We start from the raw sequence: 20,812 nt of genomic DNA, 5'->3' as shown, positions 1-20,812 counted from the left end.
TGTAGGGTTATATAGGAGAACAGGATTAAACTGATCTTAAGAGAATGTTGAAATGTCAGCATGACATCATTGGCCAAAGTGCCTGTACTGTGTTGTAGTGTTCTATGTTTTACTCTCAAAGGCTGCAGGCAAGTTGAGTTGAGTTGAAAGTATGAGGGGATGATGGACTTAACCAAGAAGAGGCAATGGAGAAATTACCTTAGAGGTGATTTTAAGAGCATTGAAGGGTTGTGGACTGCTGGTGCCGTTTATTCCATAACAAGGTCTTTTAACCTTGAGTTATAGTAACATAGTTAAATTGAAAGAGAAAGCCATCATTTTACATCCATGTGTTAAGAGTCTTGATAGACTTGAAAGTGATACCTCCAATTGTAACTTATACCTTTTTGTTCAGGATGGGTCGTCCGTCAGGTTAAATAAAAGGCTAGCCCGCTACTGATTGATTTTAAAACTCCTAATTGGCAAATCATCTTTTGTGGAGGGGATACAAAATGAATCTGCCCTCATTGAACATTGTGTCCAGGTTCTGTCAATTAATTACTCATGTTTGGGCGATCCCTGCGGAAAGCAGAAAGTGGGGGGGAGGGGGGAGAGGAGGGAAAGATGGACTTGGTGGTGGGATCCCGTTAGAGATGGCGGAAGATACGGAGAATTATGTGCTGGACTGGAGGGTGGTGAGGTGGTGGGTGAGGACAAGAGGGACCCTATCCTTGGTAGGGTGGCAGGAGGATGGGGTGAGGGTAGACGTGCGCGAAATGAAAGATGCTGTTGAGAGCAGCGTTGATGGTGGAGGGCGGAAAGCCCCTTTCTTTAAAGGAGGAGGACATCTCCTTCGTTCTGGAATGAAAAGCTTCATCGTGAGAGCAGATGCGGCGGAGACGGAGGAACTGAGAGAAGGGGGTGGCATTTTTACAAGCAACAGGGTGGGAAGAAGTGGAGTCCGGGTAGCTGTGAGAGTCCGTGAGTTTGTAATAGACATCAGTAAATAAGCTGTCTCCGGAGATTGAGAATGTGGAGGTAGGTGTCGGAAATGGGCCAGATAAATTTGACAGCAAGGTGGAAGTTGGAGGCAAAGTTGATGAAGTCGACGAGCTGGGCATGGGTGCAGGAAGCAGCACCAATGCAGTCGTCGATGTAGCGTAGGAACAGTGGGGGTCCGACACCAGAGTAAGCAATGTATGCGCGTTAGAATTTCCAGGATTTCCTAAGACGAGCCGGATATGACGTGTCAGAATGAGTTTTTACTGTCAGCTTCAACTTGAGGCAACAGATGAGAGTTCGGTTACGAGGTGGTGTGGACAGAGGTTTAGTCCCATCCCTTTCCTGTCTGCAGTGAATCCACAAGAAAGTATAGAGGCCTGCATAGAGCAGAACACCCCGGCAACGACTTCATTTTCCAAGAGTTACCTTTGGCTTGGGAGGCACAGGCAGTATGGGCGCCGGCTACTGCGCTCGTTGTATAGCCATATCTCTGATACCTCTGGCACTTACCTCCATGGTAGCCAGTATCGCTTTGCTCTTTCCAAATGGAGAAACTGTCTACTTAACAGAGAAGCATATCACCTGGACGGCCACGGTTCAGGCCGGACTTTGGGGAAGCGGATTATTGGTAAGACCATTTAACTAGAACGTGCGGTTACATTGAAGGAACGAAGGGACGTAATACCCAGCCTTAAACCTGTAGGAGTTCGTGCCCGAGTTAGCCAACTAGTGTATGCAGTGATATACGGGAACAGTTGTAATTTGCATCAAATGATGCTTAGGGAAATTGCTTTTACGACGGTGTAACCCGAAGTAGGAAAATAGAATCCCGCTAAATCAGAGCGGGGTATTTGCGATCAGTGGCGTAGTCTTATAGGGTACCGGTATACTGGAACAGCTTGGCGAGGGATGTACCCTTTTTGTGACTTCCGAGGTGTTTTTCTACGTTATCAAATCAGCCCATTTGTTGAGATAATTTGTGCATTCATATCATGGCAGGCGATATGCGCTTCAGTGTAGAGACATTTGGACAATATCTGTCCTTTCTCACAAGCTTGTTTGCGACTTCCAGAGGCTTTCTTTCTGTCTGTCCTGTTCAGTTCCTGTATTCTCATCTGGAAAATCCCAACATTTTGTTTATTGTTTCACAGCAAACTGCTTGCTCAATCCTGCCTCCCGCTTTATCTTTACTTGTCACGCTTACATCTAAACTTGGCCAAATGCATCCTCAACGACCAACACAGTCCCGGGATGCGCTGGGCAGTCCGCAAGTGTCACCATGCCAACGTAGTATGCCCACACACTTGCTAACCCTAACCCGTACGTCTTTGGAAGGTGGGAGGAAACCTACAGACCCCGATCGGTGGTGACTGCTGCTGCAGAGCATTGCGCTAACCGCTAAGCTGCTGTGCCGCCGCAACCTTTCGGAGCATTAACCTTGGTGTTAAGTTTCTCGGTGCTGATGAGATCAGTGGCACAGTCAGTGCTGGTCTCGGACAACGGCTTGCATTCCATGCCGACCAGGGTGAAGCCCGAGTCCTACATCTCAACAGTGGAGAAGCCACATGCTTCACCACAGGCCATCAAACACCGTTCCGTACAGGCAGCCTCTGTACATTGCCGCAGCGGCAAAGAGTTGTTTCATTGCTGTGGGAGCAATAAATATGAAATAAGTTGGTTTGCAAACGCAATAAGGAATCAGCGTTTAGTAGCATAGTCTTGCGGGGATACCTGTTGTTACGTACCCCGTAACTGGGTTGCCAAACCAGCAGAAATGGATCACTCAGTTGGAATCTGGATTACTAGAATGAAGAAAGTTTTATTAAAGAAACAAGCAACACAGTACTCTAATCAAAAGGATAATAAATGCAACAGTTCAGCAAAGATAAACACACATGTACACAGAATTAAGATAACAGGATCAATCAAGCTCTATCGTCGTCTAGGGGTAAATGACCAGTTTCAAAGTGACGCAAAGTTCAGTTCAGTTCGCAGTAATCACTGCTGTGGGAGATGGACAGTGGGGGGAAGGAGAGAGAGAGCAAAAACGAATGAATATTCAAATGGCTTCCACACAGACCTTCGATATTCTTCGCAGTCAGCTGTCGGGCGAGTCCTTTGTGATGTCTTCTGAGGTCACCGACCGTGACACCTCCGTTTCCAGATACGATCGTTTCTCTGCGGTGAACCTGGCACCCAGGCAAGGGCGGACACACACCAGGTTCCCGCTGATCGTGCCTTTCCACCCTGTACGTCTATGGCTTGGTCCCGCGACCAGCCTTCCAAAACTTCCCACCGACTTGTGGGAGACGCACCGCTTCCAGGGTCTCGTTACCTCGGGGTGTCGTGTGTGTCTTGCCTTAGCGAACTTGTCCCCTTTTATCCCCCTGCTGGGGTATCGCCTGTCCATCACTTCAAACAGTTCAGGGTTCAAAGGGGGAGCCGATCTTGACAGCTCTCCTTCCGTTACTCTCTCCCATCCCTTCATTAACATCTCCAAATGCTGCCCCATTGTTTTCCTTATCTCTCTTTCTCCTGAAGACAAGTGGCAGACCAACTGCTGATCCCACTGGTGCCAGCACAGGCCAGCTAACATCTTAATCTATGTGTATTCTCATCACACTGTACATTGGAAGAGCTTGGCGAGAGACGTACCTTTTTTTGTGAGTTCACGGGTGTTGTATTTGTCTTTACTGTGTTGGGTGTTGGTCCCAGTTTACACTGCGGTAACTGTACCTCTTCTCTAACCATGCCTGTCTTCAACCCAGCACTCCAGATAGGTTGTGGAAATGGGCAAACAACCAGTGTTACTGACCACCTGGCGGGACCCATGTTAACCCTACAGGTACAGGAGAGGAGGGTTAGGTCTCACTGCTAGATGAAGACAAGGGAAGGCAAGGGTCAAAGAGCAAGGGAAATGGAGGGAGAAGAACTACAAAGCGGAGATAAACGTAGATAAACGAGAAACTCTGTAGATGCTGGAAATCTGAACAACACACACAAAATGCTGGAAGATCTCAGCAGGAAAAAGTGCAATCAACGTTTCGGGACAAAACCCTTCGCAGAACAGAGATAAAAGCGTTTTGGGATAAAAGGTGCATTCTCGGGGTTCAGCAGTGGGGGAAAGATTAGGTTACAGTGTTGTGCGATCAGAGAAGGGGCAGCACAGTACAGGATTTCACTCAGGAAATCCGGACACACTCAGCAGGTAAGGCAACAGCTCTGGGGAGAGAAATAGGTCAATGTTTTAGGCCTGACTCCCTTCGTCAAAAATAGCCCTCTAATCTCTCCCCACTCCTCCCCCTCCAACTGAATTTAAAACAAAATCTTTTCCCAGTTCTGATGTCGTTTCTCTGAACCGAAACGAAAGCGTTTCTCTCTATACTGTACAGACGTCAGCCGAAATGCCGAGCGCTTGGGTATTTTGGGGGTTCATTTCTCCTTTCCTGAAGTTTCCAGGGTGATTACGGTAAACATCTCCTCCACAAAAGTTTTTTTTTAATCTCGCCCTTACAGCACCAAGCTCCAAATAAAACTATGATCACAACTTGGTTATAATTATTTTACCGTCGTGCAGGAGAAGGCGTGAGTATTCCCGCCACAGGTATCAGACATGGATGTTTCCGAACAGGAGATTCGATAGATGCTTGAATGTCAGTGTAACAGACACAGAATGCTGCAGGAATTCAGCAGGTCAGGCAGCAACCATGGAAATGAATAAGCAATCGGCGTTTCGGGCCGAGAACCCGGTTTTCCTCTACGTTGTACTATAGGTGAGGACGATGTAGGCCAGTTGGTTATAATATAGTAACAGCTACACGACCTTGTTATATTTCCCGAATTAGTACTGCTTCCATTTCGTCTGGTGACTGAGTATAGGCAGTTATTAAGAATGTTTCAATATGTAATGATACGCAGTTGTGAAGCTTGGGTTTGACGTTGTTTCGACAGCATATTATAGACCCTTCGCCCCACAATGTTCTGCCGACCATGTAACCCACTCCAGACACTGCCTCCATTTTTCTAAGCTCCATCTACCTAAGAGGCCCCTAAAAGACCCTATTGTATCCGCTTCCACCGCCGCTGCCGGCAGTGCATTCCACCCACCCACCACCCTTACCCCTGACATCCCATCGATACCTATTTCCAATCACCGTAAAACTATGAAAAACAATGGTTGGTCGGGGGCTCTTGTTAATTGCCGAATCCGGAGTGATAGAGATATACGACATAGAAACGTACAACGCAGGAGAGGCTCTTCGGCCCACGATGTCTGTGCTGACCACGGTACCAAATCTAACAAATCCCTCTGCCTGCACATGATCTATATCCCTCCATTCCCTGTCAGTTCGTGTCCCTACCTACCTCTTAAACGTCACTATCACCACCAACCTGGGCACCCACCACTCTCTTGTAAATTCAAACTTACACATATTTTCTCAGTTGGAACAGTAGGGGGCGCCAGGCAGGATAGTGGAATGCTCCTCTTGCGGGCTGTGGGATGACCATTGTCCCTGACCACTACAACTGCAAGAAGTGCATCCAGCTGCCGCTTCTAACACTCCACGTTAAGGCGTTGGAGCTGGATCCGGATGAACTCCAGGTCGTTCAGAAGGCTTGAGGGGTGATAGACAGGGCATATAGAAAGATGGTTACACACAATGTGCAGGACACAGTAAATTGGATGACAATCAGGAAGGGGGAAGGGTTCTACAGCCAGTGTAAAGTACACCTCTGGCCACCCTGCTCGACAACACGTATACCACTTTGGATACGTGTGGGGGTGACCTAGTAGAGGAAAGTTACAGTAGTCAGGTCTCTGGCTCTGGCTCTGACTCATAAGGGAAGGGGGAGAAGAGGCGAGCTGTGCTGATAGGGGATCCGTTAGTTAGGGGGATGGACAGGAGGGTCTTTGGGCAAGAACGAGATTCCCGGCTGGTTTGTTGCCTCGCGGGTGCCAGGGTCCCGGACATCTCGATCGAGTCCTCAGCATTCTCCAGTGGGAGGGTGAATAGCCAGAGGTCGTGATCCAATGGCAAAGGTAGGAAGAACTGTGAGATTTTGCAGAGTGAGTTCAGAGTGCCGCAACAGATAGTGGAGAGGTTGTGGAGACAGATGCTGTTGAGACCTCAGACGAAGACAGGGATCAAAAGATCAAGCATGGTGCGACTAATACTGTATCCTGAGCTCTGTGTATTTCAATGCAGGAAGTATCGTAGGAAAGGCAGGTGAGTGTTGTATGAAAGGAGAGAAGGTTAGCACTCCCCTTGATAAGGATGGAAGGGGCCCTAGTGGCCTTACAACACACAAATGGTTAAGGCATTGCCATCTACTTAGTGGCATCTAACTATGCTTTTCCAAATCCTGCAGGACAAACATGGCCTAGAACATAATGACTTTTTTAGGTACCTTCAAGTACGAAACTATGTTAACCAGAGTTGTAGATATACAGACCTATCAACAGTAGAATTAGAATTTTTCAAGATTCTGAATTCGGCTTGCAGTTCAATACCTAGTAAATCAGTTTCTCGATTATATAATGCACTCTCCCATGCTAAAAATGTAAATACACTGTATATTAAAGAGAAGTGGGAGAAAGAAGCGGGGTTGGTGCTTTCAGAGGAGGCTTGGGAGAAAATCTGCAGCTTTCAATGGTCCTCGACTAATTCTTTGACTTGGACAGAACATTGTTGGAAAAACATTATAAGATACTTCAAGACCCCATATCAGGAAAAATATAAAGATACAAATGTGATGTGTTGGAGAAGGTGCGGCTCCAAGGAGGCAAATCATTTTCATATTTTTTGGGATTGCCCTAAATTAAGTCTATTTTGGGAAGGTATTCATAGAACATTAGTTAAGGTGCTTAGGTCCCAGATACCTCTGAACTTTGAGACGCTCTATTTGGGGCATGTATTGTTTCTTGAACAGAAGGAAGATATAAAGTTGCTGCAGGCCCTCTTAGCGGCAAGTAAGAAATCAATCACTAGAAAATGGCTAAATCCAATACCACCTACATTAGAAGATTGGTATGAAATTATCTTGAAAATATTTAAAATGGAAAAGTTGACTTACTCCCTGAGAACTCAAAAAGAAAAGTTTTTATCAAATCTGGAATAAATGGATTGAATATATAACCCCAATGCGAGCAGACTTTAGATGACTATCCTAATGATTTATACTGCTCTTCTCATCAACACAGTAATATTACTAACGTAAGCACCCCTAGTCTAAATGTTTGTTTTTTTTTGGTTTTCTTTTGGAAAATAGAGAATTAACACAAGTAAAGGGAAAGATTTGGGAAAGGGATAAAAAAATGAAAAAATTAAGTAAATAAGTACATAGGGATTGGATAATTATGTCTGCGGGCAGGAGCAAGCATGAACAAATTAGGATATAAACACCTACAATGGTTGATACATAGGCTTATATACAACATTTTGGACCAGTGGAAATGGTCCAGAAGGGTTATATGGAAACTATTATTACCATTTTTCTTAACAACTAATTCCATTGCTTAGCCTAATAGGTTAGATTTACCACAGTACATAATTACCTATTTAAAGGTTTATTTTCCTTTTATATCATCTCAATGTGTACTTAAGAATGTATAAATAATTGTAGTTTTATACATATAAAAAAATGGAAGAGGTTATATGTGTGAAAAAAGTACATGATATTTGTGAATTCCTTATCCAAATAAAAATAAAATTTAAAAAAAAGGAAAGGCAGGTGAATTCAGGGCACGGATGAACACGTGGAATTAAGATACAGTATTGTAGCTATTAGTGAGACTTGGTTTCAGGAGCGGCAGGACTGGCAGCTCAGTATTCCGGGATCCCGATGTTTTAGATGTGAAATGTGGGAGCGATTAAAGGAGAAGGGGTGGTATTACTCGTCAGGCGAAATGTCACGGCAGTGTTCAGTCAGGACAGACGGGAGAACTCGTCTCGTGTGGCGTTATGGGGGAGGGGAACTGATAAATAAGAAAGGTTAATGGGGTTATATTACAGATCACCCAACAGGTATTTAGAGGAACAAATTTGTAGAGAGATCGCGATTTTAACTTTCCACATATTGACAGGGACTCCCATATTGTAAAAGGACTAGATGGGATTGAATTCGTTAAATGTGTTCAGGAAGGTTTCTTCAATCAATAGGTAGAAGCCCCAACGACAGAGTGTGCAATATTTGATCTGCTATTAGGGAATGAGATATTAGACAAGTGACGAAAGTTTGTGTAGGGGGACACTTTGTATCTAGTGATCACAATGTCATTAGTTTCAAAGTAAATATGGAAAAAGATAGGCCTGCTCTGCCGGCTGAGATTCTACATTGGAGACAGGCCAATTTTGATGGTATCTGGCAAGTGTGGATTGGGACAGACTGTTTTCTGGCAAAGGTGTGCTTGGTAAGTGGGAGGCATTCAAAAGTGGGGAGGTTGGTCAAGAAGGTTCAGTTGCTTGGAATTCAAGATGAGGTAGTAAATTGGCTTTCTGGGAGGAGCCAGAAGGTGATAGTAGATGGTTGTGTCTCTAACTGGAGGTCAGTGACCAATGCCACAGGGATTGGTGCTGAGTCCAGTGTTGTATGTCATCTATATCAATGATGTGGATGAGAATGTGGTTAACTGGATCAGCAAATTTCTGGATAACACCAAGCTTGGGTGTGTAGTGAAAAAGGGAGGAAGACTATCAGAGCTTACAGTGGGATCTGGACCAGATGGAAAAATGGGTTGAAGATGGCAGATGGAATTTAATGCAGACAAGTGTGGCGTGTTACACTTCAGTGGGATAAACCAGTGAAAGGTGGGGCACAGAGGAGTGCTGTAGAACAAAAGGATCTGGGAATATAGGTCCATAACTCACGGGAAGTGGCGTCACAGGTAGCTAGGGTCCTAAAGAAAGCTTTTGGCACATTGGCCTTCATAAATCTAAGTACTGAATAGAGGACATGGAATGTTACGTTGAAGTTGTAAAAAATGTTTGGCAAGGCCTAATTTGGAGTACTCAGTGAAGTTTGGTCACCTACCTACAGGAAAGATGTAAACAAGGTTGAAAGAGTGCAGAGAAAAATTAGAAGGATGTTTCCGGAACAGGAGGACCTGAGTTATAAGGAAAGATTAAGTAGGTTAAGACTTTATTCCTTTGAACGTAGGATATTGAGGGGAAAATGTGATGGAGGTCATGGGTTTAGAGTGAAAGATGAGAAGTTTAAGGGGAACATGAGGGGAAACGTCACTCAGGGGGTCATGGGAATGTGGAACGAGCTGCCAGCGCAAGTGGTGGATGCAGGCGCGATTTCACCGTTTCAGAGAAGTTCTGATAGGTGCATGGAGGCGGGGGCAAGGATGGCTATGAACCCGGTGCAGGTCGATGGGAGCAGGCAGTTCAAATAGTTAGACGTGGACTAGATGGGCCGAAGGCCTGTTTCTGTGCTGTGCTTTTTTTTTTGACTTTATGACTCATACAGCTACTTTCAACTTCTCTCGACTTAAAGATATGCTCACTGGTATTTAACGTTTCCACCCTGGCAAATTGATTATCAACCGTATTTCTGCCTTTATACAATGCAACATTGTCCAACCTTTTTCCTTGGTGGCCTACTGATTCCACGAGGTCCATGTCAATCTCTTTGCCCATAACTTCTACCCAACAATTGCACAATACAAGTTACCGATGCAGACAACATTAGAGATTGCCAGGAGGTGGACACCGGTTTGCCCTTCTCTCCACAGACAGCAGTTTGCGGGGATGCCGGTTAAATTCACTTCGGATTTCATGTTGATGGTTCTGTGCTGAACCACTGCCTGATCACAATGCATCTGCCGATTGTGTTGCGAGCCTGCGTTGCAAGTTGGAGGTCGGAGAATCGGGCGAGAGACTCTTCATCCGTACAAGCATTGATGAATACTCTGGCCAGATGCTGGGCATTTGGAATGCAGTTATGAAAAAATAATTTCTGGGTGTGGATATCCTCTATTGATGTCTATAAGCAAGTGTGCAAGAGAAAGGCAAGTTTATCCAAACACTTGAGCATGGAGAAAGAATCTCAAAGTCCCACCACTCTCGTCCCGGGATGCTGGGGGAGGGTAATATTTGAAAGGTTAAAACACAGCAGCTGAAACAATAGCATACTGCACTGGTCTGACTGTTTAGCAAGATGAGCGGTCGCCATAAATGGTCTGGAGGAAACCATATCCGCACAGAAAGTCCCAAACGGAGTACGGGGACGGAACCCAGGCTTACTGGGACCCTGCTGAAGCAACAGCCGGAGAGGACTCGCCGGACACGCGTTCAATTCAGTCCTGGCTTCCATCATCAGAAGGTTTTGTTTAAAGTATTACATTACCATGGTATAAGGTTTTTAATTAATTTCTACTTTTGAAATGTGCATGTAGTTAACACAAAGGGAGTTAAGTTCACTGTTCCAAAGGGGTTGAGGGGTAGAGGGATTTGGATAATGGAGCACAAATCATTCAGGGTAGCCCCAGAAGGTGGTTCATAACGAACGCATATACATTGTGGACTTTATCGATGACGCTACCGATGGGCCGAGTGGCCTAATTCTGCCCCTACGTCTTATGGTCTTAACTAAATCTTTATAAAGCACTAGTTCAGCCTCATCTGTGTTGTGTTGAATTATGGTCACCACATTATTGAAGAGATGTGAAGACGCTCGAGAGGACCCATAAAGTTTACGAGAATTGGTCCTTGAGCCTAAGGGGCAGCGATAGATCAGTACCGAGTTTACCTGGGATCCAAGACGACCGAGCCCGTCGGATCACGTTGCATAGGGGCCTAGAAAACGAGGGCAAAAACATACTCAACTCTGCCCGCGACCTGATGCCCACCTTCGTGTCGGGCAGCGTGTGAACCGAGAGTAGCAGGGCAGCACGCGCCAGGGTCGTACCTATCCCTGGTGTTGTGGAAGGTGGGTCTGGCCCCTTTACTGCAAAACGTCCCAGTGCTCCCTCTAGTCCTTTACTGAAGAATTCATCCAATCAAACACCTTGGCCACAAGTCCATTAGCCAGTATGGAACACAACGGGACAGGGGCACTATGCATATGGTGGAGTAGTTGCCGGAGCAGACTGTCCACACTGTATGGTTAGATGCCTCTTCGCCAGATCTCAATAATAAAAAGCACGAAGGTCCAGTTTGATTGACGGTGAGTGGGACCCTCTTGTCAGAGCTTTCCTGTACATATCACTAAGGACGGCTGCGGTGGGTGGGGAGAGACTTCCACCCACCTCTTTGCAAACCGGATTTGAAAAGAGGGCGTGGAGGCGAATGCAAGGGTTTGTGTCCAGCAACCATGTATCAGAGACCAAGCACCGTGAGCTTCAAAACCGCAACCTCAAGCTCGGAGGCCCTCTACCAGGAGGAGGAATCAATGGAAGAGGAATGGCAAGTGGTGAAAATGAAGAAGCCGCCCTAGAGACAATGGAAGGAAAAAAACAGTTCTACAGGCAGGTGCCAGCAACTTCTCCTCGTCGATGATAAAGATGTAAAGTTGTGCGACGTCTTCAGCTGTAGTACACTCGCACCGCATCAGCAGCTCCGGCCGGTCCCGCATGGACCTCGTCTTTGTGTGCAAGGTAGGCGTCCAGCACAACGAGGTGTCTGTAAGGGAATGCTGTAGACTGGCGCATTCCAGGCTTCAAGACAACGCTGAGGACACACTGAAACTTGCTGTAGTCAGCGCAGGAGTGTTGTGGGGAAAGACTACAGTCCCCCCGCTACGGGAAATGGAGGAGGTGAGTCGGGCAAAGAAACCCATCGAACAGTGAAAGGGTGAGGGATTACATGAGCTGCCATGGTGCTTAGCGTACACTACTGTATGGGATGCCCATGAATGTACAAGTTTTGCAGTTTGTAAATACAGTATATGGTTATTATGAATAAAGTCTTTTTTCAATAAGAGCTAAGGATACATTAGATGGTGCGGAGAAAGCTGAGCGTGAATTGACGGAGGGCTATAAAAGGAGAAATCTGGATGGAGTTGACAGCGGGAAGCTCTTCCAGTTGGTGGAGCTGAGATCACAGGTGTATCGATCGTTGATATGTTCAAAGTTACTTTCCTCATTTAAAGTATTCACATCACTTTTAGAAGACTTCAGGCATCAGAAGTATTTCAGAAGCACATAAAGAGCCCAATGCAGTCTCAAACAGAAGCCTTCACTATATCTTCGCGTGACCGGCTGAGTTTCTGTAGATTGTAACATCAGAATTTTCTTGCGCCTCCACGTGAAGACTGCCCCCACCCGCCCACCCCGGCATTTGACGGGCCCGAGCCTCCCTTCGCTCGGACTGGTCCGGGGTCCAGCGAGCAGCGGGAACCTTGGTTTTTTTAAACTATAAAAGTTTATTTACACGAGGTACATTCCGTATTTACAAGACAGTGAGTCCACTCAAATAAAACATTGTTACTACCGTCTATTAGACAATCAATACCCGGGGGGGGGGATGGCACCGCTCCCGGAAGTCTCCCAATGTACCCATTGCGACCGCATGCTCCCTCTCCAAGGACAGCTAGGCATGAACATTTCCTTGGAGAAGGGCCAGGCAGTCGGCCTTCCACTTCCCGCCACCTCGACTCGTCAATGGCCAGTCCCGTGGGCAGCAGCAACCTGTACAAGAAACGCTTCGGAACGGCACGGTGAGCATCCCGGCGAGGCGGCTCACAGTATGTGGGACCCTCCCCCGTGGTCTGGGTCCGAAGAGCACATCCGGTGGTGGTGCAGCCGGGACCCCGCGCCCTCCCGACACAAACCCACCGTAATGGGATCAGGATCAGGATCGGGACCAGTCCCCCCAGCAGCCAGAGCACCGTCCAACAACGCAGGAGCACGCTGCCCGGATGAGGCCAGGCCCTATGCCCTCCACAGTACCCGGCAGTAGCGGGGTAGTTCCCTCAGAGCGGCACGCCTGCAGGCAGTGTCCCCGGCGGAGAAAGTCCGTCCGCAGCGCAAACTGTGCTCGCTGTACAGGTATCTCACCGTTCAGCGGGAGGGTGCGGCGGCTCCTGGGCATGGGGCAGGGGCGGGTCGTTTCAAAGACATCTGACTCAATACTAAACTTTGTGTTCACCGTCTCTGGCGTTCGCAGATCATTGTCGTGTCTTGGCAGATCAACGCTGCTGCTGTTGGCGATGGCTGTTGCTGTTTCTGCGCAGCCTCCAGGCTGAAGGTAAGTCCGCCTTGACAGCGTCTCCTTTGTAAATGAACCACTGACGCACCACAGGTCAGAGTTTTGTGGAAAGTTCCAAGCGCTTTCTTCCATATCTATTCCACTGTACAGCCCACTTTGGTCGTATCATCTGCAAACATGTAGATACGATTAGAGCAGAATCTGTCCGCGTAGTCGTAAGTGTACAGGGTGTAGAGTAGGGGCTGAAGACCCACCAAAATGAACCACCTCACACTTATCTGGGTTGAACTCCATCTGCCACTTCTCAGCCCAGTTTTGCATCCTATCGATGTCCTGCTGTAACCTCTGACAGCCCTCCACACTATCCACAACACCCCCAACCTTTGTGTCATCAGCAAATTTACTAATCCATCCCTCCACTTCTTCATCCAGGTCATTTATAAAAATCACAGAGTAGGGGTCCCAGAACAGAACCCTGAGGCACACCACTGGTCACCAACCTCTATGCAGAATATGACCCAACTACAACCACACTTTGCCTTCTGTGGGTAAGCCAGTTCTGGATCCACAAATCAATGTCCCCTTGGATCCCATGCCCCCCAACCTTCTTAATACGCCTTGCATGGGGTACCTTGTCAAATGCCTTGCTGAAATCCATATACACTACATCTACGGCTCTACCTTCATCAATGTGTTTAGTCACATCCTCAAAAAGTTTAATCAGACTCGTAAGGCACTGACAAAGCCATGCTGACTATTCCTAATCATATTTTGCCTCTCCAAATGTTCTCCATCAATTTACCAACCACTGAAGTAAGACTCACTGGTCTATAATTTCCTGGGCTATCTCTACTCCCTTTCTTGACTAAGGGAACAACATTGCAACCCTCCAATCCTCCGGAACCTCACCCATCCCCATTGGTGATGCAAAGATCATCGCCAGAGGCTCAGCAATCGCCTCTCTCACCTCCCACAATAGCCTGGGGTACATATCATCCGGTCCCGGTCGCTTATCCAACTTGATGCTTTCCAAAAGCTCCAGCACATCCTCTTTCTTAATGTCTACATGCTCAAACTTTTCAGTCCACTGTGAGTCATCCCTACAATCGCCAATATGCTTTTCTGTAGTGAATACTGAAGCAAAGTATTCATTAAGTACCTCTGCTCTCTCCTCCGGTTCCATACACACTTCCCCACTGTCACACTTGATTGGTCCTATTATCTCACGTCTTATCCTCTTGCTCTTTACATACTTGTAGAATGCCTTGGGGTTTTCCTTAATCCTGTCTGCCAAGGCTTTCTCATGGCCCCTTCTGGCTCTCCTAATTTCATTCTTAAGCTCCTTCCTGCTAGCCTTATAATCTTCTAGATCTCTATAATTACCTGTTTTTTTTAACCTTTCATAAGTTTTTCTTTTTTCTTGACTAGATTTACGACAGCCTTTGTACATCACGGTTCCTGTACCCTACCATCCTTTCCCTGTCTCATTGGAACATACCTACGCAGAACTCCATGCAAATATCTCCTGAACATTTGCCACATTTCTTCCGTGCATTTCCCTGAGAACATCTGTTTCCAATTTATGCTTCCAAGTTCCTGCCTGATAGTCTCATATTTCCCCTTACTCCAATTAATAGCTTTCCTAACTTGTCCGTTCCTATCCCTCGCCAGTGCTATGGTAAAGGAGATAGAATTACGATTACTATATCCAAAATGCCCTCCCGCTGAGAGACCTGACACCTGACCAGGTTCATTTTCCAATACCAAATCAAGTACAGCCTCTCCTGAAAACCTTCCTGAACACACCTAACAAACTCCACCCCATCTAAACCTCTTGCTCTAGGGAGATGCCAGTCGATATTTGGGAAATTAAAATCTCCCACCTCGACAACCTTGTTATTATTACACCTTTCCAGAATCTGTCTCCCAATCTGCTCCTTGATGTCCCTGTTACCATTGGGTGGTCTATAAAAAAAACACCCAGTAGATTCACTTAAATATTTTTTTATTATCGTTATTATTTGTCATTTTGTAATTGCACAGCTGGTCTTTTTATGCACATTGGTGGCGTGTCTGCCTTTGTGAGTATTTTTTCAACAATCCTATTGTCTCTCTTTGTAATTACTGTGAATGTCTGCAAAAATTAAATCTCAAGTGTAGTATGTAGTGACATATGTACTTTGAACTCTTGCTTACACTTCTATCACAGTTGGAGGGTTTGTATCTTGGAACATTGTGCTGCTAAGTCCTGCCCATCTCATGGCCATATTTCTGTTATGGCTATAATATCCTAGTGCCCTGGGTCAGTTCACACCCTGAGATCATATGCCTTACCTGTTAACCCTCTGGCATTGAAATAATTGCAGTTTATGCCTGCGGTCTTTCCTGTTTCTTTGCTACGATTTTGACAGTCCTGTCTACCAAACTTGCTGTCATTGACTATGGTATTTTCTCCCAAATTTCTATACAGCCTCATTTCTGCTCAGGGACCTCCCCTGTCAATCTCTAGGTTAAACCTTTCTGAGTAACACTAGCAAATCTCTCACCTGGATGCAGGTCCCCCTCCAGTTCAAGTCCAATGATCTAAGAACCTGAATCTCTGCCCCTTGAACTAGCTCCTCAGCAACAAATTACTAAAGATGAGGCATTAGCAATCCTAAAGTACATTAAAGTGGATAAATCCCCATGGCCTGGCCAGGTGCATCCTTAGACCTTGTGAAAAGGTAGTGAAGAAATTATGGGGCCTTTGCAAAAATATTTGCATATTCGTTCACCACAAGTGATGTTCAAGAAAACTGGAGGGCAGCTGATATTGTGTCATTATTTAAAAAGGGCAGTAAAATAGAAGGAGAAGGTGAGCCAGACATCAGTGGTGAATACATTACTGGAAAGGGTTCTGAGGGACAGGATCTACCAGCATTTGGATAGATATGTTCTGATTAGGAAGAGTCAGCAGAGCTTCGAGTGTGGGAGATCATGTCTCACAAATTTGTAGGACTTTGTTGAAAAGGTAACTAAGAGGATTGATGAGGGAAGGACCGTGAATGTTGTCTGTGTGAACCTTAGCAAGGCCTTTAACAAGGTCCTGCATGGAAGGGTAGTGTGGAAGATGATACCACAATGGATGAAGGGAGAGTCTTGATGGTAGGAAGCAGAGGTTGATGATGGAAGGTTGTTTTTTGCACTGGAGTCCTATGATTAGTGATGTGCCCCAGAGTTTGGTGCTGGGCCCATTTTTCTTCATTTATCTAAATGATTTGAATGAAAATGTACAAGGCATGGTTAACATTTGCAAATGACATCAAAATAACACCGTAGATAATGAAGAAAGTTATCAAATGTTGATCAGCTAGATAATTGGACTGAAGAACAGCAAGTGGAATTGAACCTAGTTAAGTGTAAGGTAACAACCAATCTGCTGGAGGGACAGCAGGCCGAGCACCAAGTGAAAGAAATTGTCAATGTCTTTCTCTCACAGTTGCTTCTCAATCTGCTGAGTTCCTCCAGCAGATTGTTTGTTGCTCCATTTTCCAGCATCTGCAGTCCCTCATGTCGTGAAGTGTGAGGTGTAGCATTTTGGAAAGTCAAAATAGGGTAGGGCTTTCATAGTGTAAACAAGTTTCATGTCTCTCTCACGACTCTGATGAAGGGCCTTTGACCTCAAGTGTTCGCTCCATTTCTCTTCCCACAGATGCAGCCTGATCTGCTGAGTGTTTCCTGTTCTTGTTTCATTTCTGAAAGTCATGTCTCTCTGTATTCCTTATCACTGGGCTTCCCAGGCTTAAATCTTAAATCTTAAATTTATGTAACTTCAACATTACGAACATGACAACCATATGTGAATGTAATGTACTGTGCTGCTGCAAAAAGCTAATTTCATGGCATTTACACTGTGGATGTATGTTTATGACAACAATAACCTTAAAATTGAATTTCAAACCCCTTTCTCCACAAAATTCCAGTAATCTGCTATTTGACCATTTGGGAATTCTCATCGTTCAGTGTCCAGCTGACTGAGTGTTGGCCCTCGTACTCCCTTTAACAAACTCTCCACATTCCCTTTAAACTATCAGGTTCTTTGGAAATTGTATTTTCCTACTGTGTGACATATGTTAAACATGATGAATTATATGGTTATTGGAGTATTAACATACAACAGTTAATAATGCAGAAAATCAGCTGATGTGACACCTCCAGTTCCCAACATGTTGGTTACTGGAGTTCTGTATCTACCCGTAGAATTTGCTTGAATATTTTGTAAACTTTAACCAAATTAAGGTGCTAAATTCTACAGAACACAACTTTAAAGTTTCTAATGAAAACGGAAACACTCAGCAGGTCACGAGAAGTCAGAAAACAAGTTGGTTGTAATCATTCTCACTTTTCTGATAAAGGGCCTTAGATTAAATGTTCATTTCGTTTCTGTTCCATTGATGGTGCTTGACCTGCTGGGTGTTTCTGATTTTTCTGTTTTTATTTCTGAATTGTTCTACCTCCATCTACCGTCCACCTGCTCTTGTGTCCCATCTTCAGCCGTTCCCCTCCCCTACTAGTTTATCATCCAACCACCAGCCCTCAGTCTATCAGTCACCCTGGCTCCTGTCTCAACTCCTCCCCCCAACTATTATACTGGCCAACTTCGCCCTTCATTGTCGGCCCCGAAGCAGGATTTCAACCTGAATCATTAACAATTCCTTATCTCTCCTAGATGTTATTTGACCCACTGAGCTCCCCCAGCAGATAGTTTGTTGCTGCAGATTCCGGCATCTGAAGTCTCATGTGCCTGCACAATTGACCCTCATCTGAAACTTTCACATACAAGACCAAGACATTGCAAAGCATGTAGAGATATCATATTTTGCTCTGTGTGACTTAAAGGTATTTTGGCTAACTTTAGCACTCCAAACATTGTCACAGCCTGGATAGTATCTTCAATGCAGGTTTGGGAGTCCCAGTTATGATAAGGCACCAGCACATTGGGAGAAAATGGAGCTCACTAAAACAGAATTCAGGAGCAATATTAAGGGAAGTGGAAGGCATATTATGGGTTGAGTAACTGTCTTTTATTCCTTGTCTACAGATGTTTGCCTCCATCTTTTACTCCTTATTAGCAATTGTTGGCTCAGCACTTTGTTTTGGTATATCTACCATTGGACTTGCAGAGGGACCTCTTTGCTTATTTAATGTCACCTTACCCAACAAGAGCCATGTTCAGCTGTGGGATTACCCATTCCAGGAGAGGAATGTCAGGTAACACTTGGTACTTAATCTCTAAAAACCTTTGCCCGTAATTAGTGTGACTTTTTTGTAATTCATAATTCAAAGAAAACTTCATTTTCTTTTATTGTAAATTAATTCAAAAAGTGTTGTAACATCTCCTTTCTCTTTAACCCAGAGCATTGGTATTGGGGGGTAGCGTACTCTCAGTGTGGTCAGAACAGACCATGTTCTCATCTCTCTTGATGAGTTTCTGTTTCTTCCATGTGTGATATGAGATCTGACTGTGTGGTGTGTTTTGTATCTTTTGCCTGCAGTGCTGTAAGCTACCTACATGACTCTTCACGCTGGAGAACTTGTGAGGAACCCAAGAACATTGTGGTCTGGAATATAACATTCTTCTCCATACTCCTTGCAGTCAGTAGCCTGGAGGCTCTTATATGTAGCTTTCAGATCATAAATGGATTTTTTGGTTGTATTTTTGGTAGATAGCAGCTTGTTGGTGACATATTGACCTCCCGAACATCACAGGCTTGTTTCATTGGTTGGAACCCTCATATAATTGAAACTAATCAGCTTGCTTGTTACTTGTTACATACACCTGTTAGGGTGCATTCTCCAGATACGTTATAAAGTAACCGTAGCCTTCAGCCAGGAGCAGATGTCGTCAGGTGGTCCCCAGCCTTCATCGAGTGTTTCGATCCTTAACCACGACACTCTCCAGTTGGTGGGCTGGCAGTGGTGGCCAAATCACTGCCCATCTGCTCCTGGCTTCCAGCTTCCCTCCTCTCGCCTAATCCAAATCCAACAAGAGGCTCGTTCTGCCTCTTCCCCCATCCTACGAGCTGCTTGTTTTTGCTTCTTTTGCCCAGGCCCAGATCTGACAACAACCGCCATACTGATTTGACTGGGAAATCTCTGCCGCTGATCTCCACAGGGAACAACCATGCCTGCCATCCCTTGTCTTTACTCTCCTGCACTAAGGGCTGGTACTTCAAGGCCTTTCTCTCGTGGTCCTCTTCCCATCCCTCCTCCCACGGCACAGTCAGCTCCACCAGAATTATTTTCCTGTCTTCAATTGACCACAGTACAATGTCCAGGCGTAGGATTGTATGCACCACATCTGGGAACTGCAGCCTCCTTCCCACATCGACCTTCATCTCCCAGGACCTGGCCGTTAGCAGCAGATTGGGCTTTGATTGTTTGGTTACGAAAGGCCTGGCTCCCTCTTTGATGAAGGTGATGGCCTTCCTCAAATCTGTGCCAGCCATCCTCTTCTTGCATCTCTCCCACTCTAGTGTGTCAGTGAGAGCCAGAAGCAGCTTATCATGGCGCCACCTATATTGTCCCTGAGTTAGAGCTGTTTTACATCCGGACAGTATATGAGCCAGTGTCCCCTTTTGACCACAGAGCTTACAGTTCAGGTCCTCTCTCATCCCCCATGTGTACAGATGTAATGGGGAAGGAAGAGAGTCATACACCGATCGCAAGAGGAGGGAAATACGGAAGGGCTCCAGTCTCCATAACTCTGCCCATGAGATCTTGCGCTTGGGCAGATCTAATTTTGTCCAATTTTTATCACACCCAATGGATTCGTGTAGCTTCTTCAATCCTCCACTAGACCAATGTTATTAAATTAAACACAAATAAACTGTGATATTCCTCTAAATGTTAATGTTTGTCTATTACTTCAGTCTTGATCTGGCCACACAACTAACAATAAGTTTAACTGGAACTCAAAAGAATGAATGCCAATACGGGTCGACCTGTACCTGTGGTATTCTCGTACACTGAATACAAATGCTTCATCATTACACAGGGTATAATGAAACTCTGAAGCTGCATTACTATCGTCAGCACCACTGTTTACAGTGTTACACAGTGCTTCACCTTATCCATCACAACAATTCATGTTCATTCAGTTTGCTGGGGGAAACCCACTGATATTCTACAACATTTCTAGCTTTATGATGTAGGAAAGATGGTGTAATATTGGACTTTAAAATTTACCACAATGTTCTGCTGAGACCAGAAGACATCGGAGCAGAATTAGGCCATTCAGCCCATTAAGTCTGCTCCACCATTCCATCATGGCTGACCTATTTTCCCTCTCAACCCTATTCTCCTGTCTTCTCCCTGTAACATTTGACCCCCTTCCTGATCAAGAACCTATCAGCCAATGACTTGGCCTCACAGTTGTCTGTGGCTGATGAGATGAAATGATCAGTATGGATGGCATGCAAAACAAATTTTTTCACTGCCCCTTAGTATATGTGACAATAATAAACTAATTAACAATTTTCCAACTTGGCCACAGCACAGTCAATTCAGATGATTTTGCATCTTAATTAAGTCCAAGGACATGGGTGATGATAGTAATAGATTATGTTCCATTTGAAGTTCAACTCTCTCTTTGTAAAGCTCCTGATGAGGGGCTATAGAATATTTCTTGTCAATTTCTT

The 20,812-nt window shown here is 45.3% G+C and overlaps 1 protein-coding gene and 1 non-coding gene across 2 annotated transcripts; both read left to right on the top strand.

Moving 5' to 3' along the window:
• Nucleotides 1–1,284: 1,284 nt before the first annotated feature.
• Nucleotides 1,285–20,000, top strand: LOC140195982 (transmembrane 4 L6 family member 1-like). The gene is made up of 4 exons (XM_072254667.1): nt 1,285–1,609; nt 13,092–13,172; nt 18,214–18,383; nt 18,668–20,000. The coding sequence occupies exons 1-4, from the start codon at nt 1,433–1,435 to the stop codon at nt 18,840–18,842; spliced, it is 603 nt and encodes a 200-aa protein (XP_072110768.1). The 5' UTR covers nt 1,285–1,432; the 3' UTR covers nt 18,843–20,000.
• LOC140197147 (U6atac minor spliceosomal RNA) lies at nt 6,214–6,340 on the top strand. Its single transcript, XR_011885866.1, has one exon. It is a non-coding gene; the product is annotated as a U6atac minor spliceosomal RNA (small nuclear RNA).
• Nucleotides 20,001–20,812: the final 812 nt, after the last annotated feature.

The sequence above is a fragment of the Mobula birostris genome, chromosome 4, assembly GCF_030028105.1.
Source record: "Mobula birostris isolate sMobBir1 chromosome 4, sMobBir1.hap1, whole genome shotgun sequence".
Lineage (NCBI taxonomy): Eukaryota > Metazoa > Chordata > Chondrichthyes > Myliobatiformes > Myliobatidae > Mobula > Mobula birostris.
This window is presented reverse-complemented; position numbering and strand designations above follow the sequence as displayed.

What these genes read in the sequence shown, in the direction of transcription:
- LOC140195982 (XM_072254667.1), top strand. Translation starts at nt 1,433, where the DNA reads ATGGGCGCCGGCTACTGCGCTCGTTGTATAGCCATATCTCTGATACCT. An exon ending in GCGCAGCCTCCAGGCTGAAG is followed by an intron (nt 13,173 to 18,213) that starts GTAAGTCCGCCT and finishes CCTTGTCTACAG; the next exon opens with ATGTTTGCCTCCATCTTTTA. An exon ending in TTCCAGGAGAGGAATGTCAG is followed by an intron (nt 18,384 to 18,667) that starts GTAACACTTGGT and finishes TTTTGCCTGCAG; the next exon opens with TGCTGTAAGCTACCTACATG.